We start from the raw sequence: 22,788 nt of genomic DNA on the forward strand, positions 1-22,788 counted from the left end.
TTTTATGATAATTTTTTAGAGAAATGGATTATCAAAAGTTTAGTTTCTATTATCGATAATCTGTTAGTACTAGTTTGGGTTGGTCTGATCTCTCCTCATTCATGATTTTATCTATCTGAGGCCTTTCTCTCTCTCTCTCTCTCTCTCTCTTTTTTTAAAGATTTTTTTATTTATTAATTTGAGAGAGACAGAGTGAGTGAAAGCATGAGCAGGGTAGGGGCAGAGGGAGAGCATGAAGCCGACTCCCCGCTAAGCAGGGAGCCTAATGCAGGGCTCAATCCTAGGACCCCAACATCATGATCTGAGCCAAAGGCAGATGCTTAACTGACAGAGCCACCCAGGTTCCCCTCTCTTTTCGTTTTGATAAATCTGACTCAGGGTTTATCAGTTTTATTCTTTCAAAGAACCAGTTCCTGGTTTCATTGATCTATTCTGGGTTTCTTTTTTTGTTTGTTTCTATATCATTTATTTCTACTCTAATCTTTATTTCCCTTCTCCTGACTTTAGGCTTTGTTTGTTGTTCTTTTTCTAGCTCCTTTCCAGTGGCTTTAAAAAAAAAATTTTTTTTTAATTTTTATTTTTTTTTTAAAGATTTTATTTATTTGAGAGAGAGAGATCACAAGTAGGTAGAGAGGCATGTAGAGAGAGGGGGAAGCAGGCTCCCCGCTGAGCAGAGAGCCCAATGTGGAGCTCGATCTCAGGACCCTGAGATCATGACCTGAGCCGAAGACAGAGGCTTAACCCTCTGAGCCACACAGGTGCCCTGCCTTTTTTTTTTTTTTTTTTTTTTTAAGATTTATTTATCTGAGCAAGAAAGAGAGAGCACACACAAGCAGAGGGGAGAGGCAAAGAGAGAAGGAGAAGCAGACTCTCCTCTGAGTAGGGATCCTGATACAGGACTCAATCTCAGGACCCTGGGATCATGACCTGGGCTGAAGGCAGAAGCTTTACTGACTGACCCGACCCACTCAGGTGCCCTCCAATGGCATTTTTTATAGAACAGTAGAACAATCCTAAAATTTGTATGGGACCACAAAAGACCCAATAGCCAAAGTAATTTTGAAAAAGTAAAACAAAGCTGGAGGCATCACATTTCCTAATTTCAAACTATATTACAAAGCTATAATATTTAAAACAGTGTGGTATTGACATTAAAAACAGACATAGAGACCACAAAACGTGTGCATGAGGAGTCACTTAATTTACAACAAAGGAGATAAGAACATTCGATAGGATAAGGATAGCTTTTTCAATAAACACTGTCAGGAAAACTGAATAGCCAAATGCAAAAGAATGAAAGTAGACTACTATCTTACAGACAAAAATCAACTCAAAATGGATTATGGACGAATATAAAACCTGAAACCATGAAACTAGAAGAAAATATAAGAAAAAAATCTCCTAGATATCAGTCTTGATGATGATTTTCTTTTTTTTTTCTTTAATATAATTTTTTATTTTTTATAAACATATATTTTTATCCCCAGGGGTACAGGTCTGTGAATCACCAGGTTTACACACTTCACAGCACTCACCAAAACACATACCCTCCCCAATGTCCATAATACCACCCCCTTCTCCCAAACCCCCTCCCCCCAGCAACCCTCAGTTTGTTTTGTGAGATTAAGAGTCACTTATGGTTTGTCTCCCTCCCAATCCCATCTTCTTTCATTTATTCTTCTCGTACCCACTTAAGCCCCCATGTTGCATCACCACTTCCTCATATCAGGGAGATCATATGCCGGAGATCAGCTAGATAGCTTATCTAAAGATTGCAAACACCTGCAAATCCATCAGCAGATCGAAGAGAAGAAGAACAGCAATTCTCGATGATGATTTTCTTTTGGACTTAAGACGAAAACCAAAAGCAAGAAAGTAAAAATAAGTGGGACTATATCAAACTAAAAAGTTTCTCTCCAGCAAAAGAAAAGACAACCTATAAAGTGGGAGAAAGCATTTGTAAATCATATCTGATAAAGCGTTAATATCCATACATAAAAATTCCTACAACTCAATACAAAAAAAATTTAATTTAAAAAAATGGGCAGAGGCGGGGCACCTGGCTTAGTCATTTGAGTATCTGACTCTTGATTTCAACTCAGTCTTGATCTCAGGGTCGTGTAATCGAGCCGCAGGTTGGGTTTGGCACTCAGTGTAAAGTCCGCTTGTCCTCACCCTCTGCTCCTGCCCTAGCTCTCTCTTTCTCTCAAATAAATAAAATATTATTTTTTTTAATGGGCAGAGGATCTACATAGACATTCTTCCAAATAAGACATCCACATGGTAAACACATGAAAAGATGCTCAACAGCACTAATCATCAGGGAAATGCAATCAAAGCCACAATGACATATCACTTCACATCTTTCAGAATGGCTATCATCAAAAAGGCAAGAAATAAACATTGGTGAGGATGTGAAGAAAAGGGAACCCTTGTGCCCTGTTGGTGATCACATATATTGTACAGTTGCTTTGGAAAACAGGATGGAAGTTCCTCAAAAAATTAAAAATAGGACTACCATATGTTGTAGTAATTCCAGTTTGGAGTATTTATCTGACATCTGAAATCATTATCTTTTCTTTTTATTATGTTCAGTTAGCCATCATATAATACATCATTAGTTTTTGATGTAGTGTTCAAGGATTCATTAGTTGCATATAACACACAGTGCTCATCACAACATGTGCCTTCCTTAATACCCGTCATCTGGTTTTTTTTTGTTTATTTGACAGAGAGAGATTACAAGTAGGCAGAGAAGCAGGCAGAGAGAGAGGAGGAAGCAGGGGCTCCCCGCTGAGCAGAGAGCCTGATATGGGGCTCGATCCCAGGACCCTGAGATCATGACCCGAGCTGAAGGCAGCCGCTTAACCCACTGAGCCACCCAGGCACCCCCCCTCTTTATTTTCTTAATGGTTGCCCTAGTGGTTAACTTATGTATCTTTAACTTATCATGGTCTATCTTCAAGTATAATTGACTGGTGGCAGGAAAAATGACAGCAGAGAAAATTAGATAGCTAAGTGATTAGAGAGAATAGGAATGAGTAATGAGATTATTAGCAGAGTGCATGCTAGTTATTAGAGGTGTTAATAAATATGTTATAAATTCTCTTACATCAAAGAGTATAGAGCTAATAATAGATAGATAGCCTAGAATGTGAACTATTAGGAACATGGAGAATTGGTAGGAGATGGCTGCTTAAGCAACCCTTGAAAGCATAATACATCTCTACACATTTCCATACCTATGTGTGTTTTCATGCCATATAGATTATGTCTCTTTAAGGCATTCCTGAAAACTCAGTCACTTTTGGATGGGAGTAGGTTTATATGTGTGTAGTGGAGAAAGGTTGTGTTTGAACAACTATTTTCGCTAACCCTCAGTAGTTTCAAAAAGCATCACTGAATTCTTATGAGCTAGTTTAGACTAGGAAGAATTCCGTTCTTCAGTTTTTGAACTTGTATCTGTATACAGTACATGAAAATGCTCTTTTTTTTTTTTAAAGAAATACTTAAAAAAAAAAAGATTTTATTTATTTGACAGACAGAGATGACAGGTAGGCAGAGAGGCAGGCAGAGAGAGAGGAGGAAGCAGGCTCCCTGTTAAGCAGGGAGCCTGATGCAGGGCTTGATCCCAGGACCTGGGATCATGACCTGAGCTGAAGGCAGAGGCTTTAACCCACTGAGCCACCCAGGTGCCTCAAAAATACTCTTTTTTTGAAAAAGATTATTTATTTATTTGAGAGTGAGAGAGAACATGAGAGATAGAAAAAGCACAAGTGGGGGAAAGGTCAGAAGGGAAAGGGAGAAGCAGACTCCCTTGCTGAGCAGGGAGCCTGATTTCAGGGCTCTGTCCCAGGACCCTGAGATCATGACCCGAGTAGGAGTCAGATGCTTAACCAACTGTGCCATCCAGGTGCCACTATATCAAAATATTCTTAATGATTCCAGGTTATCCAGAGAAATTTTATGGTCAACTTCAGTTTAAGGAAACAGCACAGCTTTTTTAAAAAACAATGATTTTTTAAAAACAATGTTTTCTATCCAAAAAGGGGGGGGGATACTTTTAGAGTGAGAGAAGGACTCTTTCTGTTATAAAGGAATAGTCTAGAAAAGTGAGTGATTCAGAAGAATTTATTCCTACTTTTATGTACTTAAATATGGAAAGTACCTTACTTACTATGTTCTTTCATTATATTTTCCTTAATGTATGTCTCCTTCTCCATTCCCTTTAGTATTTTTTAGATGAGAAATTAAACTTTGTTTATAACTAGATCTTTCAACATTTAATAGGTTTTTATTTAAGCTTGTTTTTAAAAGATTTTTAAGATTTTTTTTAAAAAGACTTTATTTGGGATAGAGCGAGAGCAAATGAGTGAGAGAGTACAAGGAGAGGCAGAGGGAGAAGCAGGCTATCCACCAAGCAGGGAGCCTGACACAGGGCTTGATCCCAGGACCTTGGAATCATGACCCAGCCAAAGGCAGATGCTTAACAGACTGAGACACCCAGGCACCCCTATTCTTTAAGTTTTATACAGAACAATTTTCCTTCTATGTTTGTTAGCAGAAAGAATAAAAGACCAAAATCAATATACTGTGAATAAGCAGTATGAAAGAGAAAGACAAAGACTCGCTTCTGGAATAGAAGAACTGCGTGCTAAGTTGATGCAAATAGAAGCTGAGAATTCTGATTTGAAGGTTAACATGGCCCACAGAACTAGTCAGTTTCAGCTGATACAAGAGGAGCTGCTGGAGAAAGCTTCAAACTCGAGCAAACTGGAAAGTGAAGTAAGCTTGAATTAGCTGTTTGTATGTACTAACTGTGGAGACAAGAAAAAAGGTCCTGTAGAGTTGTGTCAAAGTTGGATGTGTAAGTCCAGATTTATACATCAGTTATAAAATCTTTTAAAATCATATTTGGAAACCTTTGGGTTTTAACCTATGTTAAAAATAAGAAATTACTCTCTAGTGGCTAGCAGGTATCAAATATGGTAGAACTTCTAATGTATGGCAGTCTATTATTTCTTCCAAGTATAAGTTAATATGGCTAATAAACATTCAACAAGTCAAGAATTTGGATTATGTAATTAGAAGAAAAAGAGTGATAATAGATGATTTTGAATGTTAGCTAACAGCAGAATGAGCTGGGATGCCTGTTAAATGTGCAGATTTTGGGTACCGTTCTAATGATTCTGGTATGGAGTAATGCTCAGAAATCTCCATTTGTGAACAAGTGCATATGATTCTGATGCAGATATGTTTGGATTACATTTTGAAAATTGCATAATGCGTGTTTTGTGAGTATTTGATCTTCATTTCTATTGAGGACAGAATAAGGATGCTTTCTTAGGCAATTATAGACCAGAACCACATGTGTATATGTTATATTCACACTTTAGACTGAAGCTGATGCTGTCTGTAGGAATACTTTTTTTGATAGGAGTACTTTTAAAATGTCTGATTTCTCATTTTAAAATCTTTACCCCACACTTAAGAAAAAGATGGGACAATCTGTCATATATCTGGTCTCCCCTTCACTGTTTTTCTTTTAGATTGTCACTTATCTTTAAAAGTAATTTTTAAGAAATAATAATTTATTCATTTAATTTATTTTTATTTATTTCAATGTGTTTTCAGATGACAAAGAAATGTTCTCAACTTTTAACTCTCGAGAAACAGCTGGAAGAAAAAATAGTTGCTTATTCCTCTATTGCTGCAAAAAATGCAGAGCTAGAACAGGAGCTTATGGTAAAAATTACTGTTTGGCTACAAATTCACTGTGACTTTAAGGCACTTGATTTGTGATAGTGTGCTTGTTTTAGTATCATTGTTGTATAGGAAACTATAAACTCTAGTAAATTTTTCTGATGATTCACTTTTTTGCTTTTTTATTTTTAAGTTTATAGGCTTATATTATAAGTTGTTATCTGTAATTTCTCATTTTTATTATAGTAGAATTTTGAAGGAAATGGTATACTTCTTTGATACGCTTTTCAGTACTTTGAAATAGTTAAATCTTTTTATTTTGATAGTTTTTTTTTCCAGCATAACAGTATTCATTATTTTTGCACCACACCCAGTGCTCCATGCAATCCGTGCCCTCTCTAATACCCACCACCTGGTTCCCCCAACCTCCCACCCCCTGCCGTTTCAAACCCCTCAGATTGTTTTTCAGAGTCCATAGTCTCTCATGGTTCACCTCCCCTTCCAATTTCCCCCAACTCCCTTCTCCTCTCTAACTCCCCTTGTCCTCCATGCTATTTGTTATGCTCCACAAATAGTTTTTTTAAATAACTATTTTGTCTTTTCAGTAACTGTTTAAATATTTTTGAAGTTTTACATATTAACTACTGTGATTCTTCAAAGAATAGAGTATGACAAATTTAATACTTTACTTATGTACTTTTATGTAAAACTAGTTGTCAGTTGTATTCTTCTAAAGTGTATTTGTATGTCTAGGAAAAGAATGAAAAGATAAGAAGTCTAGAAACCAATATCAATACAGAACATGAGAAAATTTGTTTAGCTTTTGAAAAGGCCAAGAAAATTCATCTTGAACAGCATAAAGAAATGGAAAAGCAGATTGAAAGAGTAAGATACTATGTTTTTCTTTTTTGTGGCTGGATAATCCATTGGGGGTGGTGTGTGTGTGTGTGTGTGTGTGTGTGTGTGTGTGTGTGTGTGTGTAAAAATATGAGCTTGAAATATAGAGCAATAACATTACCCAGTCTGAGCAACAGACTGCTTGACTTATTTCACTCAGCATAATCTCTTCAGTCCCATCCATGTTGATACAAAAGTTGGTTATTCATCCTTTCTGATGGAGACATAATACTCCATTGCGTATATGGACCATATCTTCTTTGTCCATTCGTCTGTTGAAGGGCATCTTGGTTCTTTCCACAGTTTAGTGACTGTGGCCATTGCTGCTATGAACATTGGGGTACAAATGGCCCTTCTTTTCACTACATATTTATCTTTGGGGTAAGTACGCAATAGTAAACAATTGCAGGGTCATAGGGTAGCTTTACATTTAATTTCTTAAGGAATCTCCACACTGTTTTCCAAGGTAGCTGCACCAACTTGCATTCCCACCAGCAGTGGAAGAGGGTTCCCCTTTCTCCACATCCTCTCCAGCACTTGTTGTTTACTGTCTTGTTAATTTTGGCCATTCTAACTGGTGTAAGGTGGTATCTCAATGTGGTTTTGATTTGAATCTCGCTGGGCTAGTGATGATGAACATTTTTTCATGTGTCTGTTAGCCATTTGTATGTCTTCTTTGGAGAAGTGTCTGTTAATGCCTTCTGCCCATTTTTTGATGTGATTATTTGTTTTGTGTGTGTTGAGTTTGAGGACTTCTTTATAGATATTGGATATCAACCCTTTATCTGTACTGTGATTTGTGAATATCTTCTCCCATTCCATGGGTTACCTCTTTGTTTTGTTGACTGTTTCCTTTGCTGTGCAGAAGCTTTTGATCTTGATGAAGTCCCAGAAGTTCATTTTCACTTTTGTTTTCTTTGCCTTTGGAGACATATCTTGAAAGAAGTTGTCATGTGGCTGAAGTTGAACATTAGTTTTCTTTAAATGTTTGGTAGAATTCACTAGTGAATCTATCAGGTTCAAGGCTTTTCTTTATTGGGAGCTTTTGATTACTGATTGAACCTCTTACTAGTTTTAGGTCATTATTCAGATGATCTATTTCTTCATTATATAGTCTTTGTAGGTTTTGATTTATAGGAATGTGTCCATTTCATTTAGATTATTCAGTTTGTGGGCATACAGTTATTCATAGTACTCCCTTATGACGTTTTTTGTTTCTGTATAATTGGCAGTACTGTCCCCACTTTCAATTCTGATTTTGGTAATGTGCCTTCTCTGTTTTTTTAATCTACTTAGCTAAAGATTTATCAATTTTGTTTTGTTTTTTTTCTAAGAGCTAACTTTTCATTTCATTGATACACTTTGTTTTCTGTCCTCCATTTTGTTGACTTTTACTGTAATCTTTATTCTTTCCTTCTCTCAACTGGCTTTGGGTTTGGTTTGTTCTTTTTCTAGTTCCTTATGTTTTGAAGTTAAATTATTGACTTGAGATCTTTTTTGTTTTTGAATATAAGCATTTATAGCTGTAAATTACCCCTTAGCTCCACTTGGCTGTGTCTCTTAAGTTTTGGTAAGTGGTGTTTTTGTTTTCATTTGTCTCCTGATTTCTTCTAATTTCCCTTGTGAATTCTTTGATTCATTGATTGTTTAAAAATCTGTTGTTTAATTAATGTCCCAGTCCTGTGAATTTTTAAATTTTCCTTTCATTATTCATTTCTAATTTCATCTGATTGTTGTTGGAGAAGATACTTTGAATGATATCTGTACTTCTAAATTTGTTGAAATTTCAATTTGTGGCCTAACATGGTCTATCCTGCAAAATGTCCCCTTCACACTTGAGAAGAATGTATATTCTGTTGTTGGGTAGAATGTTCTGTATATGTCTATTAGATCTAGTTGATGTATTATGTTAAGTCCTCTATTTCCTTACTTATATTCTCTCTGGTCTTCTAATTATTATGAGTGGGGTATTGAAGTTTCCAACTATTTTTGTAGAACTGTCTACTTTTCCCTTCAGTTTTGTCAGTTTTGCCTCATATATTTTGATGATCTGTCATTACATGAGTAAACATTATAATTATTAAATCTCACCATTATTTTGAGCCTTCTAGTAAATAATGTCCTTCTTTGTCTTTTAAAAACTTTTTTGATATAAAGTGTCTTATCTGATATTTGTGTAGGTACCCCTGCTCTCTTTTGGTTATTTATTTGCATGGAATATGTTTTTCTATCCTTTCACTTTCAACATGTTTATGTCTTTGGATCTCAAGTGAGTCTCTTATAGACAGCATATACAGTTGATCCTTGTACAACAAGAGTTTGAATTACATGGGTCCACTTATTTGTGGATTTTTTTAAAAGCAGTACTGTAAATGTATTTTCTCTTATGATTTTATTAATATTTTTCCTCTAGCTTATTTTATTCTAAGAATATGATACATATAAGATACAAAATATGTGTTAATCTGTTTATGTTATTAGTAAGGCTTTGGTCAACAGTAAGCTATTAGTAGTTAAGTTTCTGTGTAGACAAAAGTTATATACTGACTTTCAACTGCACATGCAGTCAACCATCCTAATCTCTGCATTGTTCAAGGGACAACTGTAGTTGAATCCTGTGTTTTATCTTCTGTCAGTCTCTATCTTTTGACTGGAGAGTTTAATCCATTTATATTTAAAGTAAATACTGATACAGACTGACTGACTTTTGTCATCGTGCTGTTTGTTTTCTATAGGCCTTATAGCTTTTTTTGTTCCTCCTTTCCTACATTATTATCTCCTTTTGAATTTAGTTTGGTTTTTTTGTAGTGAAATTTTAAAATTATTTTCCCATTTCCATTCCTTTTGTGAATATTGTATTGCTGTATGTGTGGTTGTCATGGGTATTACATTTAATATTCTAAAGTTTTATTATTCTAATTTGAATTTGTACCACTCTAACCACTAATATACAAATATTGTTCCTTTTACAGCTCCATTTTCACTCCTTTCTAATGTTAATGTCACAAAATTATCTCTTTATACATTGTGTGCCCTAAAACACAAGCTAATAATTCATTCAAATGTATTAGTCTCTCAAATTATGTAGAAAAGAAGATTTGGAATTGCAAACCAAATTTATACTAATAAATTACACTAACTGGTTTTTTTCTTCATTAAATATATTAGACTCTTAAATCCTATAGAAAACAAAAAATGTAATTACAACTGTTGTTAGAATAATACTAGATTTGTAATTATCCTTGCAGTTATCTTTATTGAGAGTTTTATTTCTCCATATGGCTTTGAGTTATTGTCTGGTGTCCTTTCATTTCACTTTGTAGATCTCCTTTGAGCATTTCTGGTAGGGCATATCTAGTGGCCAAAACCCCCTCAGCATTTATTTATCTGGGAATGTCTTATTTGCTATCTCACTTTGGAAGGACAGTTTTGCCAGATGGTAGGATTCTTGGTGGACATTTCAACACATTGTCTTTTGGCTTCCAAAGTATCTGATGAGAATCTGCTTATAATGTTATTGTGGATCCTTGTATATGATTACTCATTTAACTCTTGATGATTTCAAGATTTTTTCTCTGTCTTTTGAAAGTTGTTTTTTTTTTTTTTAAGATTTTATTTATTTATTTGACAGACAGAGAGCACAAGTAGGCAGAGAGGCAGGCACAGAGAGAGGAGGAAGCAGGCTCCCTGCTGAGCAGAGAGCCTGATATGGGGCTTGATCCCAGGACCCTGGGATCATGACCTGAGCTGAAGGCAGAGTCTTTAACCCACTGAGCCACCCAGGTACCCCTGTCTTTAGAAAGTTTTCATTATAATATGCCTTCATGCAGTTCCCTTTTAAGTTCATCTTTCTTGGAGTTGAGATTCTTGGATGTTTTTATCAGTGTCTTTCATTAAATTCAGAAATTTTCTTTCTTTCTTTCTTTTTTTTTTTTTAAGTTTTTAGTCAAGTAATTTCTACACCCAACATGAGACTCAAACTCATGACCCTGAGATCAAGAGTTGCATGCTTTTCCAACTGAGCCAGCCAGGTGCCCCAAATTTTGACATTTTCAATCATTATTTCTTCAGATATTTTCAATGTCCCTTTTTCCCTCTCCTCTCCTCCCATGATCTGCATTTTGGCCTACTGGATGGTGTCCAGCAGGTCCTTCAGGCTCTGTTCACTTTTCTTCCATCTTTATTTGTTCTGTTTCTCTAATTTGTTATTTGATTATTTTCGTTTTACTGTTTCCAGAGTTCCTTAGTTTTGTTTGTTTGTTTGTTTGTTTAAAGATTTTATTTATTTACTTGACAGAGAGAGGTCACAAGTAGGCAGAAAGGCAGGCAGAGAGAGAGGGGGAGACAGGCTCCCTGCCAAGCAGAGAGCCTGATGCGGGGCTCAATCGTAGGACTCTGACCTGAGCCAAAGGCAGAGACTTAACCCACTGAGCCACCCAGGTGCCCCTCAGAGTTCCTTAGTTTTAATACTTTCTATTTGTTCTGCCATATTTGTATTATATACTTATGTGAGTATTATATATATCACATAATTTTTGCACTTTTGTATATAATATGCACATATATGCATATTACACATATCAGTAATTTCCTATTTTGTCTTCACAAAAGTATTTTGAAATTTTGATAACACCAGTTATTGTTGAAGTTGTGGGAATGAGAATCTTCTACATTTCTAATATAAGCATAAATTTTGATGCACTTTGAAGAGAAATACCTAATGAAATTGGAAATGTGCTTATCCTACAAACAGAAAGTCCACTTCTAGGTGATCTATTCTAAAGAAACTCTAATACATAAAGAGACATGCACAGAGGATGTATTTAACATTGTTGTGATGGTGAAAAATAGAATATTAAACTGTTTTTGAGTAGAAGAGAAGACAAACTGTAGTTTGTTGTTACAGTGGAATACTGTACTGTTAGAAAAAGCAATGAACTAGATCCACATATGGATACATAAATAACTATCCAGGGATGAATATCTAAAATAATATTGAGTAAAAAAATCAAGCCACTAAAACTTGCATATGTTTTGATATTGTCTGTGTAAAATTTTAAAATAGAAATATATTACATATCATTCATAGACCTACATATGTAGTAAACACAAAAAACATGTGTGAGAAGCATGCCTGAGAATAATACTGACCATATCAGCATAGTACATTTGACCTTTGAACAACTTAAGAGTTAGGGGCACAGTCCTCCTACACAGTTGAAAATTCACATCTAACTTTTAACTCCCCAAAACTTAATAGCCTACTCATGACCAGAAGCCTTGGTGATAATAAAACAATTAGCTAATATATATTTTGTATGTTACATGTATTATATAGTGTATTCTTACCATAAAGTAAGCCAGAGAGAAGAAAATGTGATTTAAAAAATTGTAAGGAAGAGAAAAAATACACTTACAGCACTATACTGTAAAAAATCCTCATATAAGTGGACCTGTACAATTCAAACCTGTGCTGGTCAAGGGTCAGCTCAATTGATGAGGGAGGAAATCAACTGTATTGATGAAAGATAAGACCTGGCTATGTGATTTCATTTCTTCTCTCAAGGGAGAGAAACTGAAGGAAATTTGGCACAATGCAAAAGTCTATTTAATTTCAGATGTAATTTAACTTGGGAGTATTATACTCTTTTCTGTATATAACATGTTTCATGATTTTTTATAAAATAATATGAAAGATAATAAATCGTGTTTTTATGTTTAGCTTGAATCTCAACTAGAGAAAAAAGACCAACAGTTTAAAGAACAAGAAAAGACTATGTCCATTTTGCAGCAAGATATAATATGTAAACAACATCATCTTGAATCTCTAGACAGACTCCTGACGGAAAGCAAAGGGGTAAAATCATCTTTGTAAAAGTGCTGTTTATTATATTTATTTATTCATTTTTTAATTTATTTTTTAATTTATTCATTTGAAAGAGACAGAGATAACAACAGAGAGCACAAGTAAGGAGAGAGTGGGAGAAGCAGACTCCCATTGAGTAGGGAGCCCAATGCAGGGCTCGATCCAAGGACCCCAGGATTATAACCCAAGCCAAAGGCAGACAGTTAATTGACCGAGCCAACCAGGTGCTCCTGAAAATGTTGTTTAAACGCTGACAAATACTTACGTTTCTATAATGTACCTTTAATTCTAATTAAATCAGTTGCTTAACAGCCCATTAGTAATGCTAAAATTAAAATATTTATACATGTACTCATATTTTTGCTACTAATCTATGTGTTTTTAGGAGATGGAAAAGGAAAACATGAAGAAAGATGAAGCTTTGCGAACATTACAGAACCAAGTATCTGAAGAAACAATCAAGGCCAGTATGCTAATTTTTTAAAACTTTTTTTTAATAGAGACATTCTGTAGCTTTTACACTTTTCTCTATAAGTTGCAAAAATTACTTGGATAAAAACTCACAAGTAAAGGTTTTACCTGAGTCAGTGAACTTACTTTCTGTGAGTATATTTTCTTCATTGTGAATTATAATCTTAATTATTTGATTGTTGATAATCTGTTTTGTGGATTATCTAACCTCTTTTTTTTTTTTTTTTTTGCCTGAAGTAAGGCTTCTTTTTTAATGAAAAATGTTTTTTTTTTTTTTTTTAACTGTAGCTACTTATTAACATTACCAGTAAAGAATTAACAGAAGTGAAGGGGTGCTTCAGTGGCTCAGTGGGTTAAAGCCTCTGCCTTCAGCTCAGGTCATGGTCCCAGGGTCCCGGGGTCCTGGGATCGAGCCCCACATCGGGCTCCCTGCTGAGCAGAGAGCCTGCTTCCCCCTCTCTCTCTGCCTGCCTCTCTGCCTACTTGTGATTTCTGACTGTCAAATAAATGGGTAAAATCTTAAAAAAAAAACACACACAAAAAAACCCAGAAGTGAAGGGAGATGAATCTACAAGCAGTTGAGTTTTGCTTCTTTATACTAGTTCTGCTATAAGATTAATTAACGGTAAAATCAGAATTTCCAGATAAAATACAGTTTCATGGATACTCTGTCTTCATGGTTTAAAGAATGGGTTTAGGAGCTGAGTTGACTTGAGTTTCAGTTCTGATTTCAGAGTGCTTGCTAGTTAACTTTAACCCTGGCTAGTTCATTTAAGTCTCTGAACTTTAAGTTTTTCATCAGTAAAATAGAGACAGTAATACTCTGGAGGAAGGTCAGTATGAGGAGGAGATGAAATGAGGTACCTATAATAGTTTAGCACATACTCAGTTACTCAAAGTTTAATAAGTACTTATTATATATTTGATATTTCTCCTTTGCATTTTTAATGTTAAAAATAGGTCCAAACATGCTGTTTATTAAACATGAATGTTTATTCTGTCATATATGGCTTGAATATAAAGAATATTTTTAAAATCCAGTGTTATTTTTGCCTAGTATTCTGTTTTTAATCCATTTTGTTACCAAGTATGCCTTTAAACACAATTATATGTTTATCCGTAGCTTTCATATAGTATTCTTCAAAACTTTCAACATTTAATGCCATGTCAGTTAATTTTCTCATGTAAAAATAACATCTAACAGCATTAACATGAAAAAAAATCATTATAAAAATCATTATAAAAGGCATGAAATAATTTCATTAAATAAAATCTATATTGCCACTTACCTCCTGTTTTTTATTAAGCTGCCTAACACATCTAGTAGCTTATTTCCATATGTTAGTAACCAGGTATTAAAATTGGTAAAAGAAGAAATTATGTCATTGGGTTTTATTCCCTTAATAGGAAGGTTTTATATTATTGGGGCGAATACCAAAATGAAGAAGAAACATAGAAACAACATTCCTATGACTCAAGCTATACCAAACCTAACATACAGGGTATTTGTACCAACAAAATTGAAGTTTGAAATCGAGTTTCTTCTTGATTCTGTTATTACCACCTTCCTTTCTTGACTTTGGCTGTGCCCTCTACATACCTTTATTTGTTCTTTGCATAAAAAATTATGACTTTAGGGGCGCCTGGGTGGCTCAGTAGGTTAAAGCCTCTGCCTTCAGCCCAGGTCATGATCCCAGGGTCCTGGGATTGAGCCCCACATTGGGCTCTCAGCTCAGCAGGGAGCCTGCCTCCCCCTCTCTCTCTGCTTGCCTCTATTCCTACTTGTGATCTCGCTCTATCAAATAAATAAAATATTTAAAAAAATTATGACTTTAAAAAAGTGAATTTTTAAAAAATAACCAATCAAAGAATATATTCTTACAATTGGTAAATTCTTAAAAAATGCAGTCAGTTCAACCATTAACAAAGGAAATACAAATATAATTAATGAAATCATAAAAATTCTGAATTTTCTGTCTGCAGAAGAGTTGTAAGAATTAGTTTAAAGTTATATCACTTATGAAAGTATGACTACTGAGAACTAGAAGATTGATGAGAAATTTTGAACAGGAATAAGAAACCAGTAAATTAAAGCAATTATATTACATGTGGTTAAATAGAATATTGAAAAGGTGCCTGTTAGATTTAGAGATTTTTTTTTACTTACTTTCTTTGGTTTTGTTTTGCTTTTATATTCCACTCTGAATTTTTTACTTTTCCCAAAGAAAGTCATAAGTGCACCACCGTGAAAGAACTTAGCTGCTTTTGTTGAAGATAGGTAGACTAGAGCCCATACCTGGTTACCCCTAGACTATACTCCTGAGGAAGTTCTTTGCTTCAATGAAGCAGTGTCTTTGTTTTAATTTCATTCATTTTTTGTCCATATATACACACGTGTATTTATAGTTGGTTCATATGAGGTGAATAATGCTTATCCAAATGACTCTCTTATCCATAGACTCTCAAACTCCTTGTTCAAATAATAAAACCAACAGAGTAGTGAGTGTTCTGGGTTTTATTATTTTTAAAATTGATTTATTAATTTTAATTATATTTTATTCTGAAAAATTCCAAACCTACAAAAAAATGGAAAGGATAGGACAGAGAACATTTGTGAACCCTCTGCCTAGATTTACTGTCTGTTAAACTCTAGCTACATTCATTTCATCTCTCCCCACACACACCTACACACACATACCCACTTGTGCACATACCCACCCAATCTCATACTTATACATTTCCTTTTTGTTAGACCCCTGAGAGAAGATTGCAGATGTCATAAGACTTTACATCTTTAATATTTAAACCTGCATCTCCTGTGAACAGAAACTTCTCCTATGTGACTATACCACTCTACACACCAGAGAAAGTAAAAATCAATTCAGTGACATCATTCAACACACAGTCCATACTGGAATTTTTCCAGTTATTTAAAATTGTTCTTTATAGCGTTACTACTTAAAGTATGGTCTGTGGACTAGCAATATCAGCATCACCTAGAAGCTTGTTTGGCTTGCAGAATTTTGGCTGTACCCCAGACCTACTGAACAGAATTGGGATTAAGGTGAAGGAAGTGGGGGGCGCCTGGATGGCTCAGTCAATAAGCATCTGCCTTCTGCTCAGGTCATGATACCAGGATCCTGGGATGGAATCTGCTCAGTGGGAAGCGTGCTTTTCCTTCTCCCACTCCCCCTGCTTGTCTTCCCTTTCTTCTCTCTCTCTGTGTGTCTCTCTCTGTCAAATAATAAATAAAATCTTAAAAAAAGGAAGTAAATTGCTTCTGGTGTAAAATTTAGGGAGATGCTTACTGTTGGGGTTGTATACGTGTAGCATTGTCGTTTGGCATGGCCCTGAGAGTGAGTGCCTCCTTAAATTTTGAGCCCATATCTCCTATCTTACCTCACCCTAATCTTTGCCCTTCTACTGAATTAGAATCTGTATTTCCATAGGGTGCCCAGCTGATTTGTATGCCCATTAAAACCTTGAGAAATACTACTTCAGCTTGTTCTTATTCTTTTTCCAAAATAGGATTCATTTATAATTACATGTTGCATTTGGCACTTTAGGTTTTCCTGAACTTACTCTTTCCTTCTGTTCTTCTTGATTCTGAATCTTCTGAAAAGTCTGGGTCAACTAGAACACCACATTCTGCATCCCATCAAGAAGCACATGTCAGACTACCCCATTACTGGTATTGCCAATATTGGCACTTTACTTAAGTTGACAGATCTCACCATTTTTTTCCTTTATAATTAATAAAATGTGCAGTGATTCTTTCAGGCCATGTGAATGTACTGCTCTTCCACAACCTATAACCTGTGGTTTTAACATCTAGTGATAAAGCTTGCCTGAATTAGTTTTTACCTTATTAATTATCAGGTGTGATATTCTGACAGGCACAGATTTTATTTTTTCCCTGTGTGTGGGAGATGATACAAGTACCAGTGCTCATTCTCATGGCTAAGAAAGAAAACTAAAGAATAAACTTGTCAGGGGGGCCCCTGGGTGGCTCAGTGGGTTAAAGCCTCTCTCTTTGGCTCAGGTCATGATCCCAGGGTCCTGGGATTGAGCCCCACACTGGGTTCTCTGCTTAGTGGGGAGCCTGCTTCCCCACCGCCCCCTGCCTGCCTCTCTGCCTACTTGTGATCTCTGTCAAATAAATTAATAAAAATCTAAAAAAAAAAAAAAAAAAAAAAAGAATAAACCCCTCAGGGGTAAAAGAAATAAAGAAAACTCATTTAAAAATAATTACTAGGGTAACTATTAATAAGGATAATAATTTAAAAATTACCAACTTTTTAGCTCTGGATGATTATATTCACAGGCTTATAGGGACAATCTTCAAAAACTGTCAAGATTCCCTGTTTAGAAATAAGAGTTGTAAATATAATTCATGATATAGAATGAATAGTGTCTGCAAGAGGGAGCATTTTTCTCTTTCTTTCATCTTGAGATTTCTTTTATGCCTTCAAGATGATTTATGAGAATGCTACTGGATTAAGGGGGGAAAACCACGCCTGAGAAGTTCAGAATTACACTAAGAAAGAAGCAAGACAAACATCTTTTTGAGAGATGGGATATGGAACATGTGTGCAAATTGTGGTCCTTGAACTAATTTTTGTGAAAAAAAATTTGCTGAATGTGTGTTGCTCTTTAATAGTAAGTTGGCATAAAGCATTTGCAGCTATGTGAACTCTTGAACCAGGTTACAGTGCTGCGCTTTTCTCAAAATGTTATCACTGATTCAGAGCAAATGCTGCTCCCTCAGTTTTTTTTTTCCTAGCTACAAAAACATTTTCATTTTCTTTGTGACTTCAGCACATTCAGAATATTCACACCATAGCATTATTAGTACCGTACACTAGTTGGTACTCATTTTATTATTTTCTTGATCAAGGGAACTTAAGAAATTGGCTTAAATGTTGCTTACTATTTTAGGTAAATGTCTTAGGGCATTTGGTCTACAGGTTCTTGTCAGTTGGTCCCAGTCTGTCTTTCCAAACTAATCTCCCAAATACCCATCTCCTATAAATTAATACTCTTTGTACCCTAAACTGCCAACTTCACACCATTCCTTTTCACATTGTTTTGTCTCTGGATATACTCCCTCTTCCTGGAATGCCCTTCTTTGCTTGTTCATGTTCTGTTTATTCTTCAGGACTCCAGCCTCTGATTTCCTAATTTGCAATAAAAAAACTAGTTTTCTAAATAAATCTTTTCTGTAATGTAATAGCATTTCGTATCCTGACTTGGGCTGTGTATTCACTTTGAAGCAGTTAGGTAACATTAGGAGATAAACCTGTAAAATATTGAACATATAATAAGCATTCATTGGTATTAGTTGATTTTTCTTTTTTTGTTTTTCTCCTGCTTAGGTCAGACAACTAGATTCAGCACTGGAAATTTGTAAGGAAGAACTTGCCTTGCATTTGAATCAATTAGAAGGAAATAAGGAAAAGTTTGAAAAACAGCTGAAGAAGAAATCTGAAGAGGTAAATTAGTATTTTTGTGAAAAAAGCATATTTTCCACATGATTTCTTTTTGAGATATTATTTTTAAGATTCTTTAAAAGTATATCTTTTATCAGTAGCTAATAAAAAAAACCTTTCCATTAACGGGAGCATAGGTGGCTCAGTGGGTTTAATCTTCTGCATTGGGCTCTCAGGTATTGATCCTACGATCCTGGGATCAAGCCCTCCATTGGGCTCCCTGCAGGGAGCCTGCTTCTCCCTCTGTATAACCTCAGTGAAGAATTCCTTTATTTCTTTGTAAGAATTTATAATATAAATTCAAAGTAAATTCTGTTTCTAAAATTAAATATAAGCCTTAAACCTTAAATTCTTGTTTAGAAATAGTCCCCCAAAAATGTCCAGTGAAGTTGACTTGAATGTATCAGAAAGTTCCAACCAGAAAAAGAGAATCCTTTCTATTATCTTTAAAGTGGAGAGAATTTTATGCAGAAAATTAGATACGCAGGTGCTGGAAGAGGGGAGAAGCAAACAAAGCATGGTAAGATAACTCAGATTATCATAAGCAAGGACCTACTACCATTATCAGGGATAGAGAAATATCAGGAAGAGATGCTATGATTATAGTCCAGAAGCGGGATTGCCTAGTGGAGCGAGGTCTACAAAGGAATCTGTCTAAAACTGAGGCTATAGAGGAGGAGAACTGCTCCCAGTCCCTCCCATTGGCTAAATCTTTCTATTATCCAAAAGGGAATTTCCTGCAATACCTGGAGCAGAGCAAAGGAAAGGCATGCATAGATCTAAAAGCAGATATGTAGTTGACTAGCATTCCAGACTTAGGTATAATCACATAATTATATAAGCTTAGAGATTCAGAAAGAAAATCTTCATATTTTATTGGTCCTGTCTTCTTCCTTCCATGTCTCTCCATGAAGGCTATTATAACATCTTTGTTTCTCAATTATAGTATATGGAATTTAAGATACCTCAACTATGGATACTTCGATTTTTTTTTTTAAAGATTTTATTTATTTATTTGACAGAGAGAAATCACAAGTAGTCAGAGAGGCAGGCAGAGAGAGAGAGAGAGGGAAGCAGGCTTCCTGCTGAAGAGAGCCCGATACGGGACTCGATCCCAGGACCCTGAGATCATGACCCGAGCCGAAGGCAGCGGCCCAACCCACTGAGCCACCCAGGCGCCCCTGGATACTTTGATTTTTTAAGATAAAAATATTTTTATTTTACCTTGAACTTCTTCAAACATTACTTAAACATTTCTTTGCTAGCCTTCACTATACTTGAGTGTAAATGGACTTGCCAGAGATGGAATTTGCAGACAGGCAGTGTTTGTAACAAGATAGTTTGTTGAGCTTTAACACTTTGTGTTCTCAGAAACTGCATCAGAGACTAGGGTGGATAGTAAGCATTAACCTAAAATGAACTTAGAATTATTTCCAAAACAACTGGAAGTATAAACCTAGGCTCCAGGGGCACCTGGGTGGCTCAGTGGGTTAAAGCCTCTGCCTTCAACTCCGGTCTTGATCCCAGAGTTCTGCGATCGAGCCCCACATCAGGCTTTCTGCTCAGCAGGGAGCCTGCTTCTCCCCACCTATCTCTCTGCCTACTTGTGGTCTCTGTCCAAAGGAAAAAAAAAAAAAAATTAAATCTTGGCTCCAAACTGAATTAGAAATCAGAAGTAGTAGTCAAGTATGTACAACTATACTAAGGAATAAGTAAGTAAATTAGAAAGATTGGCACTTTTTATTGCTGCTGAATTATGTCAATGCGTGTGTATTTGGCTTACTTAACAGGTTATCTTTCACATATGTTGATAAGAAACAGAATAATCCAATTACTATTTATTTTGTTTTCTTAAATACCATCCCTATACATTTATTTACTTTTGAGTTATTTGTCTTTAGAGCAAATTCTAATATCAATGCTGGTAAATATAATTACAGTTGACCCTTGAACAACCCAGAGGTTAGGGTTGCCCACCCTCTCCCCACCATGTACTTGAAAATCTCTATATAACCTTGGATTTCCGAAAAACTTAACTACGAATAGCCTACTGGTGACTAGACGTCTTAACATAAAACAGATGATTAACATATATTTTCTATGTTATATGTATTATATACTGTTTTCTTACAATAAAGTGAGCTAGAGAAAAGAAAATGTGATTTAAGAAAATCATAAGGGAGAGAAAATACACTTATAGTTCTGTACTATAAAAAATCTGCATGAGTAGACCTGTGTAGTTCAAACCCATATTGTTCAAGAGTCAGCTGTATTATCTTGGATCAGACTTGTGAGGTATTAATGATTTATAGCTAGGTTTTAGGAAATTGGATTTGATTCATAGTGCATCCATTCTTTTAGTAATAGGTGATGTTATAAAGATGTTTTAAAATCTTTAAAATCCGTAAATATTTCCAAATTACGTACTAACTGAATAATTAGGTGACCCTAGAGCACACTGGTAAGAAGTTCTCCCGTTGTAAAAACTAAATGTTGATTATCTACAACAAAAAGCTAATAAATATTCCTCTGAAATTTTGCCTCAGGTAAATATTATTTTCCACATGTTGAAGTAAGTACATTTATGATTAAAATAATAGTAACTTTAGAGTTCTAAATCATTTTGAAAATATTTTAATTCCATATTAAAATGCTTTAAAAAGTGATAAAAGTATGATGCAGAATTACATTGTTAACATGATAGAAAATAAACACAAAATAGATGTAAATAACCCTAAACATTTTTTGCATAAAATCAATCATTTTATTGGTATTTTTATTCAAATTGATAGACTTAAATTTCAAGAAGTTGGCATCATCATATCATATCAGTAAATTTTCTGGGTTATATTTAATTTAATTTATTTATTTTAAAGATTTTATTTTTTATTGGAGAGAAAGAGAGCATATGAGCAGGGGGAAGGGCGGATGGAGAGGGAGAGGTAGACTCGTCACTGAGCATGGAGCCTAACTCAGGGCTCAATCTTACGATCCACCTAAGCCAAAACCAAGAGTTGGACGCTCCACTAAGTGGGGTACCCAGGCATCTTTGGGACCAAGAGTTGGACGCTCCACTGAGTGGGGTACCCAGCCATCCTTGGGTTATATTTTATTTTTCGTAATAATTGTGAGAGTATTTTTCCTTCAGATATAATCTGGATAAAATTAATTGTCAAGTAGATTTTATAGTATAATTTCTAATTGCTTCTTAACCCTAATTATAAAATGATAAATCCCTTAGGAAAATTATTCTCTGAACATAATAACTTAGTAGAGAATATAATGTAAAATCTAAAATCTATTTCTTATATTTTAAAGTCAAGTGGAAGTTAAAGGGTTGTACAATAAAATGCCACTTTAAATTGAATATATGCAGGTTGATACTCAGTAGTTTTAATTGAAATTATTTTGCCAGTGACCAGGTTGCTGAAATAAATTTTTTATTGTTATTATGTGGTATGGTTTCCTGGTATTTTAGCTAAGGCTTATCTTTTTTTTTTCTTCTGTTTCATCTTATCTTAATATTTTGACCATCTTTTTCTCTGACTCTGTAAGTTATAAGACAGGATGTTCCAATAAAGAAAAAGTAGTATTTGAATTTATCTTGCAGGCAAGTCAGTTCTGTATAAAATAAACTATTGCACTAAGTGTTATCTGCAGTTTTCTTGGGGGCTAGCAAGTAAAAGAGAGAAAAGAGGTGATACTGATATATGGTGGCACTAAAATTATTTTCATGTAGACAAAATTAAGTAGATTGGCATAAAAAAAGAACTATAATAATAGAATTAGAAATTGGTTAGTTGCCTAAGGTTCTCCAAGTATACAGTGTCAGCATATAATGAAAAAATGCAAAACTTAAGAGCTTCTCATCATGAGCAAAGAATATTTGGCCCCTGAACCCTACATGATGCTACTCACTGTTCAACTGCTGGATAATTAGAACAAAGGACCAAATCAGGGTTATCTTCCACTATTTCTTAGCAATTTAAAATTTCTTCCATCTGGAATACTTATTGGGAAGGTATTTTTTCCTTTAAAGGAGTGGCTTTTATTTTCCTTCATATTAAAAATAATTACATAAGCGGGCGCCTGGGTGGCTCAGTGGGTTAAGCCGCTGCCTTCAGCTCAGGTCATGATCTCAGGGTCCTGGGATCGAGTCCCGCATTGGAAATCTCTGCTCGGCAGGGAACCTGCTTCCTCCTCTCTCTCTCTCTGCCTGCCTCTCTGCCTACTTGTGATCTCTCTCTGTCAAATAAATAAATAAATAAATCTTTAAAAAAGAAATTACATAAGCAACAATAAGATATTTTCTAAAGATTTGCCTACAGTCCACTTTCTTATACATAAGTTTTCAGTTTTCTA

At 35.1% G+C, this 22,788-nt stretch overlaps 1 protein-coding gene across 12 annotated transcripts in view; it reads left to right on the forward strand.

The window, feature by feature from the left end:
- The window catches only part of CCDC18 (coiled-coil domain containing 18), a 105,065-nt gene that overhangs the window by 28,433 nt on the left and 53,844 nt on the right, over window positions 1-22,788 (forward strand). For 11 of the 12 annotated variants that reach the window (XM_082688697.1, XM_082688698.1, XM_082688693.1 and 8 more), the window contains 6 exons: window positions 4,562-4,785; window positions 5,635-5,745; window positions 6,457-6,588; window positions 12,323-12,457; window positions 12,852-12,929; window positions 18,313-18,429. In XM_082688697.1, coding sequence (XP_082544823.1) covers window positions 4,562-4,785; window positions 5,635-5,745; window positions 6,457-6,588; window positions 12,323-12,457; window positions 12,852-12,929; window positions 18,313-18,429 — 797 coding nt within the window. The remainder of the gene's footprint in view (window positions 1-4,561; window positions 4,786-5,634; window positions 5,746-6,456; window positions 6,589-12,322; window positions 12,458-12,851; window positions 12,930-18,312; window positions 18,430-22,788) is intronic. The other variant, XM_082688695.1, reaches the window with a different exon arrangement.

Source organism: Mustela nivalis (genome assembly GCF_964662115.1).
Source record: "Mustela nivalis genome assembly, chromosome: 10".
Classification (NCBI taxonomy): Eukaryota; Metazoa; Chordata; class Mammalia; order Carnivora; family Mustelidae; genus Mustela; species Mustela nivalis.